The sequence below is a fragment of the Dermochelys coriacea genome, chromosome 24 (genome assembly GCF_009764565.3).
Source record: "Dermochelys coriacea isolate rDerCor1 chromosome 24, rDerCor1.pri.v4, whole genome shotgun sequence".
Lineage (NCBI taxonomy): Eukaryota > Metazoa > Chordata > Testudines > Dermochelyidae > Dermochelys > Dermochelys coriacea.
Genome location: NC_050091.1, coordinates 9,059,047 through 9,082,739, shown reverse-complemented (window position 1 = coordinate 9,082,739; position 23,693 = coordinate 9,059,047). Strand labels below are relative to the sequence as shown.

The 23,693-nt window shown below is 57.3% G+C and overlaps 2 protein-coding genes across 2 annotated transcripts; one reads left to right on the top strand and one right to left on the bottom strand.

Moving 5' to 3' along the window:
* Positions 1-1,696: 1,696 nt before the first annotated feature.
* Positions 1,697-4,797, bottom strand: PFDN2 (prefoldin subunit 2). Its single transcript, XM_043502278.1, has 4 exons — positions 4,786-4,797; positions 4,600-4,688; positions 3,529-3,652; positions 1,697-1,876 (listed from the first exon to the last, which is right to left on the bottom strand). The coding sequence occupies exons 1-4, from the start codon at positions 4,795-4,797 to the stop codon at positions 1,697-1,699; spliced, it is 405 nt and encodes a 134-aa protein (XP_043358213.1).
* Positions 4,798-9,604: 4,807 nt separating this feature from the next.
* On the top strand, positions 9,605-23,438 carry NIT1 (nitrilase 1). The gene is made up of 7 exons (XM_038383087.2): positions 9,605-10,013; positions 12,180-12,284; positions 12,525-12,800; positions 13,774-13,877; positions 17,681-17,814; positions 19,246-19,371; positions 20,739-23,438. The coding sequence occupies exons 1-7, from the start codon at positions 9,643-9,645 to the stop codon at positions 21,015-21,017; spliced, it is 1,395 nt and encodes a 464-aa protein (XP_038239015.2). The 5' UTR covers positions 9,605-9,642; the 3' UTR covers positions 21,018-23,438.
* The last annotated feature ends 255 nt before the right edge of the window (positions 23,439-23,693 follow it).

Below are 23,693 nucleotides of genomic sequence, written 5' to 3'. Positions count from 1 at the left end.
GCGTTGTGGGGGAGCTGTTCAGGGAGGGCTTTGGGGGAACCATGCCGCTTTACGCAGACCCCACTGGCGTGTGTGAAGTCAGGCGTGGCTTGGAGAGGGCAAGGCCTTAGGTAAGACAGGCCTCGGTATAGACAGTCTGTGATTTGAAATCCATTCCCTCCTAGTCACTTTGTTAAAATAAACAAGCCTGGGGTTTAAGAAGCTGCTTGATTGCTGTATTCACCACAGGGCCCAGCTGCCGAAGGGAAGAACCAAACCCAGCGGGACCTGGTGGGGAAGTGAGGTTGAGATGCTGGGGGCTGTAGTCCAGGGCCCATGCGAAAAGTGGGACAATCATAGAAGATGAGGATTGGAAGGGACCTCAGGTCATCTGCTCGAAGCAGGTCCAATCCCCAATTAAATCAATCACAGGATTCCATGGCAGGAGAGCTGAAGGCCCCAGGCTGGGGCAGTCAAAGCGGGTCCCGAGATGCCTCTAGACCCGTCCCTGTGACACAGAGCTCTGCTACAGCCAAGCAACCTCCACTGACGTCAACCCCGCAGCTAGAGCCCCGTGAGAGAATGGCCACAGATGGGGAAATCAGCTTCGTCAATGAGCGTCAGATGCATCCAGCAGGGAGCCCAGAGCCTGGCCTCCACTCAGAACTTGTGAAGATGTTGCCAAGACCATTGGGTTTGGTGGGGTTTTGAAGACATGGAGGGTGCTGCTGGCAGGGCCAACGCTCTCATCCTTGGTTTGGTTTTTGTGTGTTCAGTTCCTGAGCCCGCAGGTGGTCAGGCCAGTGGGAGCAGGGCATGGACTTGCTCTCTCTCAGTTCTGTACAGCAAGAAGCAGCTAGCAGATGCGGGGCGCAGCAGCCTGGGAGCCCCAGCGCGTGGCAGTGTCCGAGGCGAGAGTTTCTGCAGACAGCAGACATTGCGACCGAACACAATTTTTCACGATCCCCCTGATTTTCCATAAAACCGTGGAGGGAAAATTCTCCACCAGCCCTAACTGGAAGGCTCCCAGTGAACTTCCCTGCTGGCGGCAGGGACCAGCCGGGAGGGGATTCCCATGGAACAAAACAGGTGCAATGCAGCCACTCTGACTCCCATCCCTCCACATGGCCAATGCTGTGGCCAGGCTGCACATCTGGCTCCACTTGTTTCCAGGGGGCTAATTAGACTCATTTGTCTCTCGCCGCCAGCCAGGGCTCCGGAAAAGGAGCCTCTCCCCGAGACAGGAGCCTCGGCCAGCTGGAGGTTCTGGTGGTGGGCCGCACATCCTTGTTCTTTCTGAACAGCAGCACAAATCCAGCTACGGCATGGTCGTGAGGGACACCTGCTTGCTGGCGTACGAGAGCCATGCCTCAGAGCAGGTACTGGGAGCAGGCATCCGCATAAAAACCCCAGGGTGGTGTCTGGCTCCTGCACTGGCAATATCGTGAGAACTCAAGGATCCACCTATAGAGTGGCCATCCCTTCCCGGTAGCTGGTGCCCCTGCTCAGTGGGCAGAAGACACTAATCTCTAGGGGGCCAGTCCAGCCCCTCCCCCAGCCCCACATTCACCTAAGCTCGTGACAGAAAAATGTTTATTTAACCAAAAAAAAAAAAAAATATTACAAGAGCGACACCAAATAATAAAGTTAAGCCTCAGGGAGGGGGAGGGATGCAGAAAGTCCGTTGCGAAGGGGCCTGGACACAGTGGTCTCCCTACTAGGAGACCAGGACCCCGGCGGAGCTGGTCTTGGCTCCCGCCCCGTCGGAGCTCTCCTTGGGCGGCGGTTTCTGGTCGTCTTCCCCCATCACGCGGATGTTGTGCTTCTCCCGGAACTCATTCAGCTCCTGGCCCTTCGCCTGCAGCTGCTGGGTCAGGGTCTCGATGATTTTGTTGATCTGCAGGGTTGGAAGCAGGGAGGGAGGGAGTCAGGGCTGGGGTGCAGGGCGGGCACCGGCACGTGCCTCCCTCCACCCCCCTAGTGGGGTCTATTGCAGGGGTGGGCAAACTTTTTGGCTATCTGGGAATAGAAATTGTATGGCAGGCCATGAATACTCACAAAATTAGAGTTGGGGTGTGGGAGGGGGTGAGGGCTCTGGGGTGGGGCTTGGGATAAGGAGTTTGGGGTGTAGGAGGGTGCTCTTGGGCTGGGACCGAGGGGTTCGGAGGGCAGGAGGGGCATCAGGGCTGGGGTGCAGGTTCTGGCTGGGGGTGCAGGCTCTGGGGTGGGGCTGGGGATGAGAGGTTTGTGATGCAGGAGGGTGCTCCAGGCTGGGACTGAGAGGTTTGGAGAGAGGGAGGGGGATCAGGGATTTGGGGCGTGGGGAGAGCTCAGGAGTGCAAGCTCTGAGCAGCGCTTACCGCAAGTGGCTCTTGGAAGCAGTGGCATGTCCCTTCTCCAGCTCCTATGCGGAGGCACGGCCAGGCAGCTCTGAATGATGCCCCAGCTGCAGGCACCACCCCTGCAGCTCCCATTGGAGCGCCAGAGGGGGCAATTGGAGCGCACAGGAGCTAGAAAGGGACCATGCTGTGGCTTCCAGGATCCACGTGAGGCAGCCCCCCACCCAGCCCCCCGGCTGGAGCGCCAGAGCAGGGCCAAGCTGTGTGGTGTGGCCCCCGACCCAGTGCCCCGCAGTGGAGAAAAACCCCAGACTCTGCTCCCCAGTGAAAGCTCTCGGGCTGGCTTAAAACGGCTCCGGCCCACGGGCCATAGTTTGCCCACCTCTGGTCTATTGCAATCCCAGGCTGAACAGGGCCATGCTCTCCTCTCCATGTATGATGGCAGTGTGTATGGCCAGAAACCGCTGCACCACCACCCAAGGGAGGAGATCAGGGCCACACTGGCCAGGAGTGGGACATAGCAGGGGAGCATATGGCAGTGGGTCAGTCAGTTAACGAGGGGACAGCTGTGCTCACTGTGATGCCAGCAGGGCCCCCTCCCAGCTCCCTGAAGGGGAAAGAGAAGCAATCAGCACAGCCCTGCCAGAGACCAAAGATTCAAATTAGGAATTGAGAAGAGCCAAAGCACAGGAGCTCGGATGCCTGGGTTCTAGTCCTGTCTCGGTTACTGACTCGCTGCGACAGCCCGTCCTGGGAAAACGTGGGAACTGTAATATTTTAATGCAAAATAGACGCGATTCAGTGTCCCCACTCACACTCTGTGCTACCCCCTGGGTGTGAAGGGGTTAATTTCTCCTTTGGGACAAGGGATGGCTTGGTAGGGTCTCTCTGGGACCCATGGCTGGGAGTTCCACAGAGGCTCAACTCCCCGTGAAATCCAGCAGACACTGATCCTCTCCAGCTCCCACACAGAGCCCCACAGAGAGGGGTCCAGTACCTCCCCACTCCCAGACACGATGCCCCATCCACCCTGCACTAATCACGTCATAGCCCCTCCAGCGAGATGGAGAAGACACTCCATCACCAAGAGAAAAAGGGTGCAGCCAGCACCCGTGACACCCCTATACCAGTGGGGCTCAGAGCACAGCGGCATTCCACAGTGGGCGCAGTGCCCTCCCCAGATCCTGCCAGTGCCCGGCACCTGCATTACCTGCTCTTTGTTGCTCTCCAGGGCAGGGAGGACCTCCTTGACGGTGCGCTCCACCAGCACCCCGCCCACCATGCGGTAACACTTGCGAGTGGGATCCACCTCTCGCAACGTGTCGATGACCAGGCTGTGAGAAAGGCAGACGCTGCTGAGGTCCCCCCAGACACCACGGAGAGCGTACGGCCAGGGCTGCAGATTCACAGGGCCTGGCTACGCGGGATAGTCTCAGGCCCAGCCTACACTATACCCATGGCCCTGGGTTCAGAGTCACGATGGGATCAGGGCCCAAAGCAAGCCCTGCACGCCAAGGCCATAGCCCTACATCACCATGAGATGCCGCCACCATCACCTGACTATGACTGGTAAAGCCCGCCAGGCCAGCATTATTTCCAAACAGTGCGTTGGTTCTTTGGGTGCCTTCTCTCAGGGTCCCAGCTCTTGCCATGATCTCTAGGCAGCCCACCCAGAACCTCCTTTCCTCCCTTCCGCCCCTGCCGGGGGGGGGGGGCGGGAGGGGGTGACTCATCTCTTTGGCTGCTGTGCTGTTCTCCAGGCTCCCTAGCTCACCTGCCTACAGCCCCCAATGACCCAAACTCCAGCTCTGCCCCCCTCGCTCCCCCATCTGGCCCCACTGAACAGTCCAGGGAGCACACACTGGAATCCAATTAAGGATCCCCTGCAGGGAGAACTGGCGGGCAAGAGGCAGCGGCAGGCAGGTCCCCATGAGGAGCTGAAAAGGACAGCGGCTCACTCAGGGTGCCAGCTGGGACTTGGGAGACCAGAGTTCAATTCCCGACTCCACCAGAGTCCCTGCGCGACCCTGGGCCAGGCCCTCAGAGACTGGGGTTCTCTGCAAGAGCAGGGGCGGGGCCCAGACGCAGAGCCACCAAGATCAGGGCCACGCCGTGTCCGGTTCGGCCCCTGTGCTGGACTGCGGGGGACTTGGGAGAAGGGCCACGTGCTGCAGCAGCAGGGAGCCCCCAGGGCGCCGAGGGGCTCCGAGCGCAGGGCTCCAGGCTGGCTGGTCAGAGGGCAGCTCAGCGTGGGGGAGGGGGGGCCCGATCCTGCCCCCACCTGTGCTCGTTCAGCTCCAGCTCCAGTTCCGCCGCCTTCGAGGCCAGGCCCCGCTGCTCCTGCCGCAGCCGGTTGAACCCGGCCACCACCTGCAGAGAGAGAGGAAAGTCAGTCGCGGGGGGGGACGGGACCTCACTCAATATACCCCCCCTTTGGGTGCGGTGAGCCCGCCGGGCACCCACACACACGTCCCCCCATGGGTGCGATGGACCCGCCCGGCGCGCACACACACACACACACACACACACGTCCCCCCATGGGTGCGATGGACCCGCCCGGCGCACACACACACACACACACACGTCCCCCCATGGGTGCGATGGACCCACCCGGCGCACACACACACACACACACACACACACACACGTCCCCCCATGGGTGCGATGGACCCGCCCGGCACACACACACACACACACACACACACACACACGTCCCCCCATGGGTGCGATGGACCCGCCCGGCGCACACACACACACACACACACACACGTCCCCCCATGGGTGCGATGGACCCGCCCGGCACACACACACACACACGTCTCCCCATGGGTGCGATGGACCCGCCCGGCGCACACACACACACACACACACACACACACACACGTCCCCCCATGGGTGCGATGGACCCGCCCGGCACACACACACACACACACACACACGTCCCCCCATGGGTGCGATGGACCCGCCCGGCACACACACACACACACACGTCTCCCCATGGGTGCGATGGACCCGCCCGGCACACACACACACACACACACGTCTCCCCATGGGTGCGATGGACCCGCCCGGCACACACACACACACACGTCTCCCCATGGGTGCGATGGACCCGCCCGGCACACACACACACACACGTCTCCCCATGGGTGCGATGGACCCGCCCGGCACACACACACACACACACACACACACACACATCCCCCCATGGGTGCGATGGACCCGCCCGGCACACACACACACACACACACACACACACACACGTCCCCCCATGGGTGCAATGGACCCGCCCGGCACACACACACACACACACACACACACGTCCCCCCATGGGTGCGATGGACCCGCCCGGCACACACACACACACACACACGTCCCCCCATGGGTGCGATGGACCCGCCCGGCACACACACACACACACGTCTCCCCATGGGTGCGATGGACCCGCCCGGCACACACACACACACGTCCCCCCATGGGTGCGATGGACCCGCCCGGCGCACACACACACACACACACACACACACACACACGTCCCCCCATGGGTGCGATGGACCCGCCCGGCGCACACACACACACACACACACACACGTCCCCCCATGGGTGCGATGGACCCGCCCGGCACACACACACACACACACACACACACGTCTCCCCATGGGTGCGATGGACCCGCCCGGCACACACACACACACACACACACACACGTCCCCCCATGGGTGCGATGGACCCGCCCGGCGCACACACACACACACACACACACACGTCCCCCCATGGGTGCGATGGACCCGCCCGGCACACACACACACACACACACACACACACACGTCTCCCCATGGGTGCGATGGACCCGCCCGGCACACACACACACACACGTCTCCCCATGGGTGCGATGGACCCGCCCGGCACACACACACACACACACACACGTCCCCCCATGGGTGCGATGGACCCGCCCGGCACACACACACACACACACACACACACACACACACACACGTCCCCCCATGGGTGCGATGGACCCGCCCGGCACACACACACACACACACGTCTCCCCATGGGTGCGATGGACCCGCCCGGCACACACACACACACACGTCTCCCCATGGGTGCGATGGACCCGCCCGGCACACACACACACACACGTCTCCCCATGGGTGCGATGGACCCGCCCGGCACACACACACACACACACACACACACACACACGTCCCCCCATGGGTGCGATGGACCCGCCGGCACACACACACACACACACACACACACACACACACACGTCCCCCCATGGGTGCAATGGACCCGCCCGGCACACACACACACACACACACACACACGTCCCCCCATGGGTGCGATGGACCCGCCCGGCACACACACACACACACACACGTCCCCCCATGGGTGCGATGGACCCGCCCGGCACACACACACACACACGTCTCCCCATGGGTGCGATGGACCCGCCCGGCACACACACACACACACACACACACACGTCCCCCCATGGGTGCGATGGACCCGCCCGGCGCACACACACACACACACACACACACACGTCCCCCCATGGGTGCGATGGACCCGCCCGGCGCACACACACACACACACACACACACGTCCCCCCATGGGTGCGATGGACCCGCCCGGCACACACACACACACACACACACACACACGTCTCCCCATGGGTGCGATGGACCCGCCCGGCACACACACACACACACACACACACACACACACGTCCCCCCATGGGTGCGATGGACCCGCCCGGCGCACACACACACACACACACACACACACACACGTCCCCCCATGGGTGCGATGGACCCGCCCGGCACACACACACACACACGTCTCCCCATGGGTGCGATGGACCCGCCCGGCACACACACACACACACGTCTCCCCATGGGTGCGATGGACCCGCCCGGCACACACACACACACACACACACGTCCCCCCATGGGTGCGATGGACCCGCCCGGCACACACACACACACACACACACACACACACACGTCCCCCCATGGGTGCGATGGACCCGCCCGGCACACACACACACACACGTCTCCCCATGGGTGCGATGGACCCGCCCGGCACACACACACACACACACACACACACGTCCCCCCATGGGTGCGATGGACCCGCCCGGCACACACACACACACACACACACACACACACACGTCCCCCCATGGGTGCGATGGACCCGCCCGGCACACACACACACACACACACACACACACACGTCCCCCCATGGGTGCGATGGACCCGCCCGGCGCACACACACACACACACACACACACACGTCCCCCCATGGGTGCGATGGACCCGCCCGGCGCACACACACACACACACACACACACACGTCCCCCCATGGGTGCGATGGACCCGCCCGGCACACACACACACACACACACACACACACACGTCCCCCCATGGGTGCGATGGACCCGCCCGGCACACACACACACACACACACACACACACGTCTCCCCATGGGTGCGATGGACCCGCCCGGCACACACACACACACACACACGTCCCCCCATGGGAGCGATGGACCCGCCCGGCACACACACACACACACGTCTCCCCATGGGTGCGATGGACCCGCCCGGCACACACACACACACACACGTCCCCCCATGGGAGCGATGGACCCGCCCGGCGCACACACACACACACACGTCCCCCCATGGGAGCGATGGACCCGCCCGGCACACACACACACACACACACACACACACACGTCCCCCCATGGGTGCGATGGACCCGCCCGGCACACACACACACACACACACGTCCCCCCATGGGTGCAATGGACCCGCCCGGCACACACACACACACACACACACACGTCCCCCCATGGGTGCGATGGACCCGCCCGGCACACACACACACACACACACGTCCCCCCATGGGTGCGATGGACCCGCCCGGCACACACACACACACACACACGTCCCCCCATGGGTGCGATGGACCCGCCCGGCACACACACACACACACGTCTCCCCATGGGTGCGATGGACCCCGCCCGGCACACACACACACACGTCCCCCCATGGGTGCGATGGACCCGCCCGGCACACACACACACACACGTCTCCCCATGGGTGCGATGGACCCGCCCGGCACACACACACACACACACACACACACACACGTCTCCCCATGGGTGCGATGGACCCGCCCGGCACACACACACACACACACACACGTCTCCCCATGGGTGCGATGGACCCGCCCGGCACACACACACACACACACACACACGTCCCCCCATGGGTGCGATGGACCCGCCCGGCACACACACACACACACACACACACACACACACACACACACGTCCCCCCATGGGTGCGATGGACCCGCCCGGCACACACACACACACACGTCCCCCCATGGGTGCGATGGACCCGCCCGGCACACACACACACACACACACACACACACGTCCCCCCATGGGTGTGATGGACCCGCCCGACACACACACACACACACACACACACACACACGTCCCCCCATGGGTGCGATGGACCCGCCCGTCGCGCGCGCACACACACACACACACACATTCCCCCCCCCATCAGGTGCGATGAGCTCGCCCGGCGCACACACACACACACACACACACACACACACGTCCCCCCATGGGTGTGATGGACCCGCCCGGCAAACACACACACACACACACACACACACACACACACGTCTCCCCATGGGTGTGATGGACCCGCCCGGCAAACACACACACACACACACACACACACGTCCCCCCATGGGAGCGATGGACCCGCCCGACACACACACACACACACACACACGTGTCCCCCCATGGGTGTGATGGACCCGCCCGGCAAACACACACACACACACACACACACGTCCCCCCATGGGAGCGATGGACCCGCCCGTCGCGCGCACACACACACACACACACACACACATTCCCCCCCCCATCAGGTGCGATGAGCTCGCCCGGCGCACACACACACACACACACACACACACACACACGTCTCCCCATGGGTGCGATGGACCCGCCCGGCACACACACACACACACACACACACACGTCCCCCCATGGGTGTGATGGACCCGCCCGGCACACACACACACACACACACACACACGTCCCCCCATGGGTGTGATGGACCCGCCCGGCACACACACACACACACACACACACACACGTCCCCCCATGGGTGCGATGGACCCGCCCGTCGCGCGCACACACACACACACACACACACATTCCCCCCCCATCAGGTGCGATGAGCTCGCCCGGCGCACACACATTCCCCCCCCCCGCATCGGGTGCGATGGGCCCGCTCGGTACCTGCTCCGCCGTCAGCGCTTTGCCGGTGGATGGAGCCGCCGCCGCCGCCGCCTTGCTCTTCCCGCTGTCCGCCATCTTCCCGTCCGTTCTGCGCATGCTCCGTTCCTTCCGCCTTCCGGGCTCGCCACCTCCACCGGCCGGAGAAAAGGGCCCTTCGGGCGCCATATTTGTTTGGGGCACGTCCCCTCGCGGCGCTCCTGGGCCGCCGCCGGCTTCGCTGGCCCTTGCTCCGGTCTCCGCCCCCCGCAGGCTTCCGCCGGCTGGTCCCGGGGAGCCAGGCGCTGCCTCGCCCGCCCCGCCGGCTGCCCTGGGCCCGAGCAGCCGAGTCGCCCCGTCCCCCGCGGCCTGCTCCATGTAAGCGGCCCGGCTCCTGGGCTCGGCCCGCGGGGCTGGTGACCGGCCAGTTGGTGCGGGCTGGGTATGGCCGGGGGGCGCCGGCCTGGGAAGCGGGGCACCAGGCGCTAGGGCTGGGCCGGGCCCTTTCCCCGGCAGTCTGGGGTGCATCTGATCCCGCCCTTGCATTTCTGTCCATCCGGAGACTGGGATTTCGGGGCCGCAAAATACAGGCCCTGGGCCTGGGTTTCCCCGTTCAAAGCTCGGCTCGTGTCTCGGCGGGCAGCCCCTGGGCGAGCTGCGGAGCTGGTGTCAAGCCCCAGAGCCCCACACGTCCGAGCTGAAAGGGGACGGGAGCCAAACTCTTCAAAGCTCTGATTGGTGTTGACTTCAACAGCAAGCGCACAGCTTGGCTAAAAGAAAAGGAGGAGTTGTGGCACCTTGGAGACTAAAAAGAAAAGGAGGACTTGCGGCACCTTAGAGACCAACAAATTTATTAGAGCATAAGCTTTCGTGAGCTATCCGATGAAGTGAGCTGTTGCTCACGAAAGCTTATGCTCTAATAAATTTGTTAGTCTCTAAGGTGCCACAAGTCCTCCTTTTCTTTTTGCGAATACAGACTTAACACGGCTGCTACTCTGAAACTTGGAGACTGACAAATTTATTAGAGCATAAGCTTTCGTGAGCGACAGCTCACGAAAGCTTATGCTCTAATAAATTTGTTAGTAAGCTTATGCTCTAATAAATTTGTTAGTAAGCTTATGCTCTAATAAATTTGTTAGTCTCCAAGGTGCCACAAGTCCTCCTTTTCTTTTTGCAAATACAGACTTAACACAGCTGCTACTCTGAAACCTGTCATCTTGGCTAAAGGCAGCCTTTGTACAACTCCCCGGCCCTTTGATCAAGGTGTTGGAGCTTTCTCTTCTCCATAGTCTTACGCCATCAAGCTCGCCACTGGCATAGGAGCCCCTTCTGGTCATGCATTAAGCAGTTGCCCGGCATCTGGCACGTGTGGTTTGTTCCCTCTCCCTAGGAGAATAAGTGTGTTCAGGGGATGGTTTTGCTTTGGTGGGGTTTGTTCTTATGGAGGGGGGGCAGGTTGTTGGGAGTATTTTCACATGCACGTTGCTCTGTGTTTGTGTTGGGAGAAGGCAAGCTCAAAGAGCACTGAGCAAATATCACTGAGCCCTCCCATAGCTCCTCCAAGCAACCCCGGGGAGGCCAGACTTGACCTTCCTGCTGTTGCTGAGATAAACCGCTGAGAGCAGGTTTCAGAGTAGCAGCCGTGTTAGTCTGTATTCACAAAAAAGAAAAGGAGGACTTGTGGCACCTTAGAGACTAACAAATTTATTTGAGCATAAGCTTTCGTGAGCTGTAGCTCACGAAAGCTTATGCTCAAATAAATTTGTTAGTCTCTAAGGTGCCACAAGTCCTCCTTTTCTTTTCACTGAGAGCAAGAAACTGGATTCTTGTCTCTGGCTGCCTGAGCCCCCTTCTTGGGGCCATGTTTCTAGGATGGCCAGTCCAGGAAGCCTCTTGGGTCAGATGTTCAGGGAAAGTGATGGCAAAAGGCTCGAAGGTGCCACAAGTACTCCTTTTCTTTTTGCAAAAGACATGAATCTGGATGAAGAAATATTGGTGTTTGTTGGCACAGGTATTTTGGAAAACTTTTCAAGGAGTGTGCTAAGCTGTGCTATCGAGCACTAGGCTGGTGTGTTGTGGCAGGGTTGTTCACGAGCACTGGGCAGGTTTGTTGTGGTAGGGTTGTTGACGAGTGTTGGGCCAGCTGGCTGTGTTGTGGTAGGCTTGTTCACAAGCGCTAGGCTGGCTATGCTTGTTTGTTATGGTAGGGTTGTTCCTGAGCACTGTGCTGGTGTGTAGTGGTCAGGTTGTTCTTGAAAATTGGGCTGGTTTGTTATGGTAGGATTGTTCACAAGTGCTGGGCTGGCCAGCTGGTGTGTGGTGGTCGGGTTGTTTGTGAGTGCTGGACTATTCCCATTTCCCATTATGATTATTTTCTGTTGAAAAGGGAGACACTGATCTTCTTTTAAAAACCTCCTGGCCCTTACCTCCACCCATCACCCCGGGCTGCCAGCATCAGCCCTCCGAGGAGGGCAGTTGGTCTGGGCCTCTTGCTGCAGGGGTTGAACTGAATCATTAACCCCCCTTTCTCTGTGCATCCCCCAGGCTGAGAGCAGTGATCCAGACTGCCCTGTGCCCGCTGCACCGCTCCTTTCGCCGGGTTCCCGGGAGGCAGCTGCAAAGGATCCCATCCCGCACAGCCAGCCGAAGGTACGATGGGCAGGGTTGTGGGGAGTTGGGCTCCTGGGGAGGGTTGGAGGAAGCTGATGCCTGATCCTCTGAGGCCTTTGCATAGGCTTCCTGTCCAAGGCCTTCTTTGGGAGGACAACATAGCCTCCCCACTGGGACCATAGAGAGCTGGGCGGGCTCTGGGCTGGAGCCCAGAAACTGCAGCCGTCTGCCCCTCCCCATATCAGTCTGTTCCACTCTCCTCTTGTTCCTGGCCCCCAGCTCTGCCCTGCTGTCCTGTGCCTCTTGGCAGCCTGGCATCATGGCTGCCACTGCGCTGAAGCCCCTCATCGCCGTGTGCCAGCTCACCTCCACGCCAGACAAGGAGCAGAACTTTGCCAGCTGCTCACAGCTCATCCGGGAGGCAGCGCAGCGAGGCGCCTGCGTCGTCTTCCTCCCCGAGGCCTTCGACTTCATCGGCAGTGACACGCAAGAAACCCTGAGCCTGGCCGAGAGCCTGGAGGGGGCCCAGATTCAGCGCTACGCCAGCCTGGCCAGGTACAGCTCTGTAAGACAGAAGAGCAGCACAGGCGGTGCTGGAAGATCCCTTTCAGGGCCAGGGCAGGATTGGGCCCACTCACTTAGCCCTTGTTCAAATGGCCTGTGTGATGGGGCTCCTGCCCATCCGTGGGGAGCTGGCCCACGGCAATACTCTGCTTTCCAGCCAAACTGTGATCCCGTGTTTCGTTTCGCCCTTCTCCTACTATTCCGCCCCCATGTCCCGCCCTGTCTATCCCTCGTCTGTCTGGAGCTTACTCCCCTGCCCAGGTCACTTTGAATCTTTCCCCTTTGTCATCCACGATTGTTCCTGAACTCCCTTCGCTCTGTCAATATCGCTCTGGAAGCAAGGGACTCGGCGTGAGAGCCGGGTGATGGGAGGGAGCAGGAATGAGCTACCTTAGGTGGTGTCACATTTCTGAAGGGTCAGACCCTCAAGGGGGAGAGGTCAGACGTGACCAGACCCCTGTTTAAGTGCCCCGGTGGGGCCGATGGGGCTTGTGGTCCCTTCCCAGGCCGGGTGGGCAGGGGATGAGGAGAGGCAGCAAAGCAGAGCTGGTTAGGGTTCACTACAGCCTCCCAGCGTTGACAGCGTCTCTCTAAATGGCAGCGTGTACAACAGCCGCTCTCATTGAGACAAGCAGTGGAGCCCGTCCGCTCTGGGCTGCCGGTTGGGGCATTCTCCCCATCGGTCCCTGTTCCTATTGGACAGACGTGGCTGACACTAGCCGGCAAAAGGGCCAAGCGCTGAGTGAGCCATGGAACCAGCACTATCCTCTGGCGGGGCCTTGGCAGGGCGGGCGCACGCACACAAGCAGGGAAGTGCGGGAGGGAAGCTTGCCCTGGGCTGCAGCTGCTCTGGGGATTGAGGCTGTCATGCTCCAGAGCCATTGCTCGGGCACGCGGGGGGCAGCAAGGGCTCAGGGAGGGCTCCGCTCTCCCTGTGTAATGTGGATGCATCTCTGCCTGGCAGGGAGTGCAGAGTGTGGCTGTCTCTGGGTGGCTTTCACGAGAGAGGTGAGGACTGGGCCAGCACCCGGAGGATTTATAACTGCCACCTGCTCCTGGACCCCACAGGTGAGAGCATCGGGCACTGTGCCAGCCACTCTCTGCAGGGAAATCTCCTGGCACTGCCCCTTGTGCCCACTGACCTGGCTCCGAGCCCCTACCATTGTGGGGTAACTGATGGATGTGAAGGCGTCACCGCTCTCTGTCCGTTGTCACCGTACCCGGTATGGGTCACAGTTGAGAGGGCCAATCTCAGGTCAGACTGTCAAAAACTAGGCGGATACTCCCACACTCGGGGTATAGTCTAGAATTAGATTTAACCAGAGCTGCAACAAATGTGTGTTCCTGGATCGCCATACTAGCTTAACCCGGAGCCGCAGACAGTCCCCGTAGACATTCCAGCCTATATCACCACCCAGGCAGACTAGACGTCTGTGAGCAAAGGTTATTAAAACAGATCAGTGGATGCTCAGGACCTTAGACCAAAGACAATCCTTTAGTAAACTAACTAAAGATTTATGAACTAAGAAAAAGGAATGAGAGTTACTAAAAGGCCAAAGGAAATAAAAGTTGGATCAAACTATGTTATCCAAAATGATAGCAGGATGTTAAATCTGCTAGTTGTCTATAACGGGTTTCAGAGTAGCAGCCATGTTAGTCTGTATTCGCAAAAAGAAAAGGAGTACTTGGGGCACCTTAGAGACTAACAAATTTATTAGCGCATAAGCTTTCGTGAGCTACAGCTCACTTCATCGGATGCATTTGGTGGAAAAAAACAGAGGGGAGATTGATATACACACACAGAGAACATGAAACAATGGGTTTATCATACACACTGTAAGGAGAGTGATCACTTAAGATAAGCCATCACCAGCAGGGGGGAAGGAGGAAAACCTTTCATGGTGACAAGCAAGGTAGGCTATTTCCAGCAGTTAACAAGAATATCTGAGGAACAGTGGGGGGGGGGGGGGAGAAATACCATGGGGAAATAGTTTTACTTTGTGTAATGACTCGTCCATTCCCAGTCTCTATTCAAGCCTAAGTTAATTGTATCCAGTTTGCAAATTAATTCCAATTCAGCAGTCTCTCGTTGGAGTCTGTTTTTGAAGCTTTTTTGTTGAAGGATAGCCACTCTCAGGTCTGAAATCGTGTGACCGGAGAGATTGAAGTGTTCTCCAACTGGTTTTTGAATGTTATAATTCTTGACGTCTGATTTGTGTCCATTCATTCTTTTACGTAGAGACTGTCCAGTTTGACCAATGTACATGGCAGAGGGGCATTGCTGGCACATGATGGCATATATCACATTGGTAGATGCGCAGGTGAACGAGCCTCTGATAGTGTGGCTGATGTGATTAGGCCCTATGATGGTATCCCCTGAATAGATATGTGGACAGAGTTGGCAATGGGCTTTGTTGCAAGGATAGGTTCCTGGGTTGGTGGTTCTGTTGTGTGGTGTGTGGTTGCTGGTGAGTATTTGCTTCAGGTTGGGGGGCTGTCTGTAAGCAAGGACTGGCCTGTCTCTCAAGATCTGTGAGAGTGATGGGTCGTCCTTCAGGATAGGTTGTAGATCCTTGATGATGCGTTGGAGAGGTTTTAGTTGGGGGCTGAAGGTGATGGCTAGTGGCTTTCTGTTATTTTCTGTGTTGGGCCTGTCCTGTAGTAGGTGACTTCTGGGTACTCTTCTGGCTCTGTCAGTCTGTTTCTTCACTTCAGCAGATGGGTATTGTAGTTGTAGGAATGCATGATAGAGATCTTGTAGGTGTTTGTCTCTGTCTGAGGGGTTGGAGCAAATGCGGTTATATCGTAGAGCTTGGCTGTAGACAATGGATCGTGTGTTATGATCGGGATGAAAGCTAGAGGCATGTAGGTAGGAATAGCGGTCAGTAGGTTTCTGATATAGGGTGGTGTTTATGTGACCATCGCTTATTAGCACCGTAGTGTCCAGGAAGTGGATCTCTTGTGTGGACTGGTCCAGGCTGAGGTTGATGGTGGGATGGAAATTGTTGAAATCATGGTGAAATTCCTCAAGGGCTTCTTTTCCATGGGTCCAGATGATGAAGATGTCATCAATGTAGCACAAGTAGAGTAGGGGCATTAGGAGACGAGAGCCGAGGAAGCGTTGTTCTAAGTCAGCCATAAAAATGTTGGCATACTGTGGGGCCATGCGGGTACCCATCGCAGTGCCGCTGACTTGAAGGCATACGTTGTCCCCAAATGTGAAATATTTATGGGTGAGGACAAAGTCACAAAGTTCAGCCACCAGGTTAGCCATGACATTATCAGGGATACTGATCCTGACAGCTTGGAGTCCATCTTTGTGTGGAATGTCGGTGTAGAGGCTTCTACATCCATAGTGGCCAGGATGGTGTTTTTAGGAAGATCACCAATGGACTGTAGTTTCCTCAGGAAGTCAGTGGTGTCTCAAAGATAGCTGGGAGTGCTGGTAACGTAGGGCCTGAGGAGGGAGTCTACATAGCCAGACAATCCTGCTGTCAGGGTGCCAATGCGCACTGTTCCTCAGATATTCTTGTTAACTGCTGGAATTAGCCTACCTTGCTTGTCACCATGAAAGGTTTTCCTCCTTTCCCTCGCTGCTGGTGATGGCTTATCTTAAGTGATCACTCTCCTTGCAGTACTTGTGGCACCTTAGAGACTAACAAATTTATTAGAGCATAAGCTTTCGTGAGCTACAGCTCACTTCACGAAAGCTTATGCTCTAATAAATTTGTTAGTCTCTAAGGTGCCACCGGTACTCCTTTTCTTTTTGCGAATACAGACTAACACGGCTGCTACTCTGAAATCTCCCCTCTGTTTTTTCCACCAAATGCATCCGATGAAGTGAGCTGTAGCTCACGAAAGCTTATGCTCTAATAAATTTGTTAGTCTCTAAGGTGCCACAAGTACTCCTTTTCTAGTTGTCTATAAGTCTCCCTGGTTGGTCAAATAGTTTTGGGGACCTCAGTCCATTTATTTGAAATTTCCCCAGTTAGAATTCACCAGTCCTGAGATGAGGTAGGAAAGAGGTGGTGAGGGGGCCTTTGGTCTCCCTCTTTATATCTTAACTGGAAAAATCCTGGCTGTGTCATGGGTCAGGCAGTTCCATGGTGTACATGCTTTGCCATCAGTCCTGGATGTGAACTACAAATTTTGCTGGCACCTCCTGTGCACATACAGTCTGAGGGTCTTCGGGGCAACATGCAGAGGCCCCTATTTACAGTTCTTTTGTTATACCTGAAGAGCCAGCCTGTGGGCATTTCTCAGACATATAACATGTTTGAGTTACAAATATATATCAGAATTTCATAACTCCCCATTCAGTGTTAATACATACATTATAACAGGATGATAATACTCAGCGGCTTACAACTTTTCCAATGATACCTCACAATACATACTTTCAACAAGATTTATCACACTTTTGTAAAAGTGGTGACCATATTAGTGTAGACTTCCACCTTCCCCTTTAGACAGCATCACACCCATTCTGGCAGTTCGGGGCCAGGGCATGAACCAGACCCGCAATTCATCCAAGCTGGCAAGGAGGAGGCAGTGTGGGAGTCAGGACTCCTGGGTTCTATCCCCAGCTCTGCAGGAGGAGTGGGGTCCAATGGGTTAGAGCAGTGGTGGGGACTTCTGGGTTCTGTCCCCAACTCTGTCCTTTGCTGTGGACGTCCCTTCCCCCTGCCTCCAATGGGGACAATCCTGCTGACCCAGAGACTGTGGAGAGGTGGGGTTGCAAAGCACTTGGAGATCTCATCTGGCCAGCACTGCAGAGCATGGAGTATTGGCCCTTTCCCCTAACCCCCTTCTCCTAGTGATTCCCCAGATGCCCATGCTGCCGGTGGTCTCTTCTCCCCCCTCGTTCCCAGGGCATGTCGTGGCCACATACAGGAAGACCCACCTCTGCGATGTAGACCTGGAAGGGCGAGTGTCTATGAAGGAGAGCAACTTCACCAACCCCGGGCCTGAGATTGTGCTGCCCGTCAGCACCCCTGCTGGGAAGGTAGGAGCCCGGGTGTGGCGGGGAGGAGGGTCTGGACAGGGCCGGGTGATCTAAGATCTGAGATTCTCAGGCCAAGCCTGGCGCTGTCTATCTGGAGCGATGGCACCAACAGCGGGGTTGACTCTGGACTTACCCTGGAGTAGCTGAGAGCAGAGCTGGGCCCTTGCAGTGTTCCCACAGCCACTGAGCCTGAGCCTTATGGCAGCAGTTCCCATGGCTGCCGAAACAGAGCCCTCAGAGTCGGCATCTCCTGGTCACCTAGGCAGCTCTGGCTAGGGCTGGGCTGGAGACAGGTTTCCCGTCTGGCGAGTATTTTTGAGAATTCAGAAATGTTTCCGTTGGGAGTTGAGGTCTGGCTGGGTCATTACTCAGGGCCCCTGACCACTGCCTGCCCCAGGTAGGATTGTTCCATGGAAAATGAGAGTTCAAAGCACACTGGGGGAGGCTATTGCAAACTGAGGCTGGGGGAGCCCTGGACCCAACCAGGAGCCCCAGTAACCTGTGTTGGCTTCTGTGTTTCCCTGCCACAGCGGGAGCGGGAGGGGGGGCATCTCACAGGGCTGAATATTTGGCTGCCATCACCATATTTGGTACAGGTAAGCGCTTCCAGATACAGCGGTGTGTCAGAACCAGTTCCCTTATTTCACTAACGCATGACAGACCGCGGGGACAGCATGCCCAACCCCTCCCCCAACAGTAACCATGATGCACCCTGGTGTGCAGTGTGGCTTTATGCCTGGCCCCCAGTAACCCCTGGAGCATGAGGACCCGTGGTCCACGTCATTCTGATTCCTGCTAATATCAGTGCAGGTGCCATCCTGGCTCCAGCCCCCGACTGATCCCTGCCAATGTCTGCTGCAGTGAAATCCTGCAATAGTGAGTTCCGTGGGTCATCTAGAAGGTATATTCTTGCAACTTTCCATGGGTGGCCTGTACAATGCATCTAGCACCCCTGGGTGTTTGGGCACAGAGTAAATGGGAACCTAGTTGGCCTTCTCTCCAGTGAAATAGCCCTAGTCACTTGGCTTTCTCCTCCCATGGCTCCCTGCTCTTCTTGTGTTAGGCCTTCCTTGCAATGAGGTGGCCCAAGCTGAATGTGCTAATGCTGTTACACACTGAGCTGATGCACATCATGGAGCTGCCTCGAATCCCTCTCCCAAGAGGGCCAAACCAGTGATCCTTGGGGTGGAGGAGGATGGGGTCTGGGGAGCAGCAGGCACAATCAGGTCCTTGGATCCCTGCCCTTCCCCCTTCCCCCCCACACACACTTTGGTGGCAGCTGTTGTGCAAACAGGGCTGGAGCTGCCATGGGGGTGAGTTCTGGGGCTCAGGGCAGATGTGGCCCTTGCTTGGTTGAGGCCCATCACTAGCAGCACCCATGGTGATCTCTGTGTCATTCGCCGGCTCAAAGAACCCCTCTTCCTCCCCCAGGTCGGCCTCGCCATCTGCTATGACCTGCGTTTCCCAGAAATCTCTCTGGCGCTAACTCAGGAGGGGGCAGAGATTCTCACCTACCCATCAGCCTTCACAGTGACCACAGGCTCCGCCCACTGGGAGGTGAGTCCAGCTGTGACTGCCTGTCACAGGACAGGGACAGTGACACGGACAATGCAGAGCCTGTGTGTATGAGGCCACGGGTGTAACACACAGAGCCGTTAGAACAGCTCCTGACCGTTATAAGAAGGGGGGGATTCCTTTAGAGGTCTGTGTGTTTGTTTGGTACTGGCAGCCCTGAGTTCAGTCCCTACCAATGCCCAATCCTTCCCCTCCCCCATTCATCTCCCTCCCTGTCCTGGATCCTGCCCCTTTCCCCCTTCTTGTTCTTACTCCTCTCTCCATCTTCTGCCCCGCCCAGCCCCCATCCTCACCACTCCAAATTCCAATCCCTCCTCCTCTTGGGTGCCCATGCTCTCAGTTCTGATGCCAGACGAGCCCCCAGTTCCAGGAGAAACAAGCAGTGAAAGTCCCGCTCAGCTCTGGCATCCCTAGGCTGGAGCATGTAGGAGCTGGGGTGGGGGAGGCTGGAACATACTCAGTGCGGGGAGAATTTAGCTGTCCACTCTAAGAAGTCTCTACTGAGCATGTGCAAACTGAGATTTTTCAAAAAGAAAAGGAGTACTTGTGGCACCTTAGAGACTAACAAATTTATTAGAGCATAAGCTTTCGTGAGCTACAGCTCACTTCATCGGATGCATTTGGTGGAAAAAACAGAGGAGAGATTTATATATACACACACAGAGAACATGAAACAATGGGTTTATCATACACACTGTAAGGAGAGTGATCACTTAAGATAAGCCATCACCAACAGCAGGGGGGGGAAGGAGGAAAACCTTTCATGGTGACAAGCAGGTAGGCTAATTCCAGCAGTTAACAAGAATATTTCAGAGGCTCATAACTTGACCAGATTTGGGCCAGTTTTCCAGGTGATGGCAAAAGGCACCTCCATGGCCCCAAGGCCATTTACCCAGTCCCTGCTCCAAAGCCTCTGGGCACTAGAGCCGCTCAGTGAAAGAGTGGTGAGAATGCGTTTAACTCTGGCAAAGCCATATATCTCCTAATCCCGTTTTCGGAAATGGCTGAGCCGTTTTAGCTGCAACTTTCCAAAAGCGTTCACCCCGAGGCTGACACCTGGTGTGGGGAATCAGCCCAACAGTTCAAGTTTGACAAAGTTAGAAGCAACTGAAAACAGGGTCTCGGAATGGGAAGTGTCAGGCAACCTTAATTATAGGCAGCACTTCCAGCTGAGACTGAGCTGAGACCCACTGGCGGGATGATATGTGGGAAGCCTGGGCTTGGAGCCTCCTGCCTTTTTCAGCAGCACAAAACTAGCCTAGGAGCTAGCCGGTAGGGTTGGCTGGTGTGGAGCTTAAAAGAGAGCGTCCGTGGTGAGCTGCCCTGCCCCTTTGTCCGCCCTGCTGCAGGCGCTGCTGCGGGCCCGCGCCATCGAGACCCAGTGCTACGTGGTGGCAGCAGCTCAGACCGGGAAGAACCACGAGCGCCGCACCTCCTACGGCCACACCATGGTGGTGGACCCCTGGGGCTGCGTGATCGCCCAGTGCCAGGAGGGGCCGGGCCTGTGCTACGCGGAGATCGACCTGGGCTACCTGCGCCGCATCCGCCGGGAGATGCCAGTCTGCACCCACCGGCGGGCTGATCTGTACGGCAGGGTCACTGTGCTGAAGAAACCCCCGCCTCCCTGAGGGGCTGCCCCCCAGGAAAATCAGCCACTGCCAGCCAAGCCCTGCCATCCTCCGTAATCAGGAGGCAGAGCAGGGAGCAGAGACCCCTCCCGGTATCACCTCCTCCCCCCATCCCACCCCGCACAGACCCCTCCCGGTATCACCTCCTCCCCCCATCCCACCCCGCCCAGACCCACTGATTTGGGCTGAGGGCTCTCCTGGTGTGTGCTGGGCAGAGGCGCCCTCTGGGGGGACAGCATGGAACTGCAGCATCCCCCAACAATTCCTGCTCCAGCTGGTGCTGCCTTGTCAGGCCCTAGCGAAGATGGAGCATTTCCTAAGGGTGAAGGAAGCAGCTGCAGCTGGGCCTCTGGCTTCTCCAGGCAGCAGCTGATGCGGCAGCCACCCCGTGCAAGGAGCATTCGCAGTGGGCTCCAGCAGCTGAGCAGGTAGAGGGGAGGAAGTGGAAGTGAGGCGGCTGCTGGTAAAACCCCAGCTCAGAGACGGAGCAGTGGAGAGCCTCCTGGGGAGGCTGGGGCTAGCTGGTGTGTCAGACCCGTTCCCTTCTCAGCAAACGCTCGAGCTGTACCAGTTCCTGAGGCGTCCTGCCTGCTGCCCTTGTCGCTACTTCCCTGCCATAAGAACAGCCACACTGGGTCAGACCAAAGGGCCATCCAGCCCAGGATCCTGTCTTCTGACAGTGGCCAATGCCAGGTGCCCCCAAGGGAGTGAACTTAATAGGTACTGATCTAGTGATCTCTCTCCTGCCATCCATCTCCACCCTCTGACAAACAGAGGCTAGGGACACCATTCCTTACCCATCCTGGTTAATAGCCATTAATGGCCTTAACCTCTGTGAATTTATCCAATTCTCTTTTAAACCCTGATAGTCCTAGCCTTCACAATCTCCTCAGGCAAGGAGTTCCACAGGTTGACTGTGTGCTGAGTGAAGAACAACTTCCTTTTAAACCTGCTACCCAATTCATAATATAAGAACTAGGTGGCCCATGGTTCTTATATTATGGGAACAAGTAAATAACTTTTACTTTATTCACTTTCTCCACACCACTCATTTTATAGACCTCTATCAGATTCCCCCCCCTTAGTCTCCTCTTTTAGTGCCCTAAAACTGCCCCATGGTCTCCTGCTCCACTCCTGCCTGAGGTGGGGTGGGGCTCAATTTTCCCAGCAGAGGGAGAGGGGCTTTCCACCCTGGGCGGTTCCCCTGTTGTTTATAACTAGTTAGGAAATTCTAAGAGGGCAAGAAGTCTGTTACTTCTGAGCATATAGGGTGTGCATGATTCCCCCCTTTGGCCTCAGCAAGGGATGGATTGGCCTGGGCTACTTCACCTTTAGAGCTCATGGGTCTTGAAGCAGGGAACTGCACCTTAGTTATAGCCCCTACAATGCTGCTCTGAGCCCTTGGGCAGGTCCCTTCCCCTCTGCCTCAGTTTCCCCATCTGTGCAATGACACATGCTCTGCAATCTTTAGGTGAAAAGCTCCATGTTAGCATGAGACCCAGGCGGCTGGGGAAAGGAGAAGTGACACTTAGTAATTGAGGTAATAGGCAGTGCAGAGGGCTGGATGCTGGCCACAACCCTGGGGTGAAGCAGGAGAACTGGATCATCTTCCCACTGTACCTCTCTCTCACAGCTCAGGACCCCCTCCCTGCTATTATCTCCCCTCTGCAGGCAGCCAGTGCCTCCCCAGCAATGTCTCCCATCCCAGCGTTTCATGGTGGCTTTGCCTTGTATCTAAGCTACTGTCCCTCTTGTGTATCACTTCCTCCTCCGAGCCCACTGGCCTGATGGAGAGCAAGGCCCAAAGACCCACAGTTTAGCAGGAAAAACATTCCCTACCCCAGTAAAGGGACCGTCACTCTAATGGTTAAGCAGGAATTCTGGCTCCTATGCCCAGCTTGTAGTGACTTCCCCAGCCTCTTCTACACTACCAGTACCTGTCTGTTCAGGCAGGTGCACTCACAGTGAGACCGACTGTTGGGACGGTCCTTTTGCGGTGGCCCTTCGGTTTGCATCTATAAACCAGGGCCGAGGCTGGATTTCCTCCCAGGAAGAATGTGAGGGTTCAGTTCGTAATAGAGAATTGTGAACTGACTGGGGGGGCAGTGAGCATCCTGTATGGGGGGAGAGGGGGTCCAGCCCTAACCTAGCTGGGTGCAGTGGCTGAGCCAGTGCAATTAATCAAGGCCACACTTACATCATCTGCAGGCTGATCTAAATCCAGTGGGGCAGTTCAGGCTGGCTGCAGACTCAGGAGACATTGCAGAATGGTTCTGGAGCTGAATTCAGCAGCGAAGAGGGGCATTCTTTAACCCCCAGGGCCCCTGCTACTCGTGGCTTCTTTTCCCAGCACAGCACCTTTACTTGAAGTGCAGATGTGACACAACAACAAGGATCCACCTTTACAAAACCCAAAGGGGGAGGACTAGTAGCCCCACACCGAGGGTGGCCAAGCACACCAGGGGCCCAGCCACAGCACTGCAGGGTAACATCGCTCTGGGGCTTAGCTGAGCTAGGCCAGCTGGGATCTTAAAAACAAGATGAACGTTGCACTTCCCAGGCACCTGTGCTTCTGCAGAGCTCAAGGTCACCCTGGAAAGAAATGGAAAACCTGAGGCCAGATGCGACACTCAAAACAAACCACCCCAAACAGCTAGAAGGGAACGGAACTGACCC

What these genes read in the sequence shown, in the direction of transcription:
- PFDN2 (XM_043502278.1), bottom strand. An exon ending in CTGGAGCTGAACGAGCACAG is followed by an intron (nt 3,653 to 4,599) that starts GTGGGGGCAGGA and finishes CCTTTCTCACAG; the next exon opens with CCTGGTCATCGACACGTTGC. An exon ending in TGGAGAGCAACAAAGAGCAG is followed by an intron (nt 1,877 to 3,528) that starts GTAATGCAGGTG and finishes CCAACCCTGCAG; the next exon opens with ATCAACAAAATCATCGAGAC.
- NIT1 (XM_038383087.2), top strand. Translation starts at nt 9,643, where the DNA reads ATGGGCCCGCTCGGTACCTGCTCCGCCGTCAGCGCTTTGCCGGTGGAT. An exon ending in TCCCGCACAGCCAGCCGAAG is followed by an intron (nt 12,285 to 12,524) that starts GTACGATGGGCA and finishes CCTGGCCCCCAG; the next exon opens with CTCTGCCCTGCTGTCCTGTG. An exon ending in TCAGCACCCCTGCTGGGAAG is followed by an intron (nt 17,815 to 19,245) that starts GTAGGAGCCCGG and finishes TTCCTCCCCCAG; the next exon opens with GTCGGCCTCGCCATCTGCTA.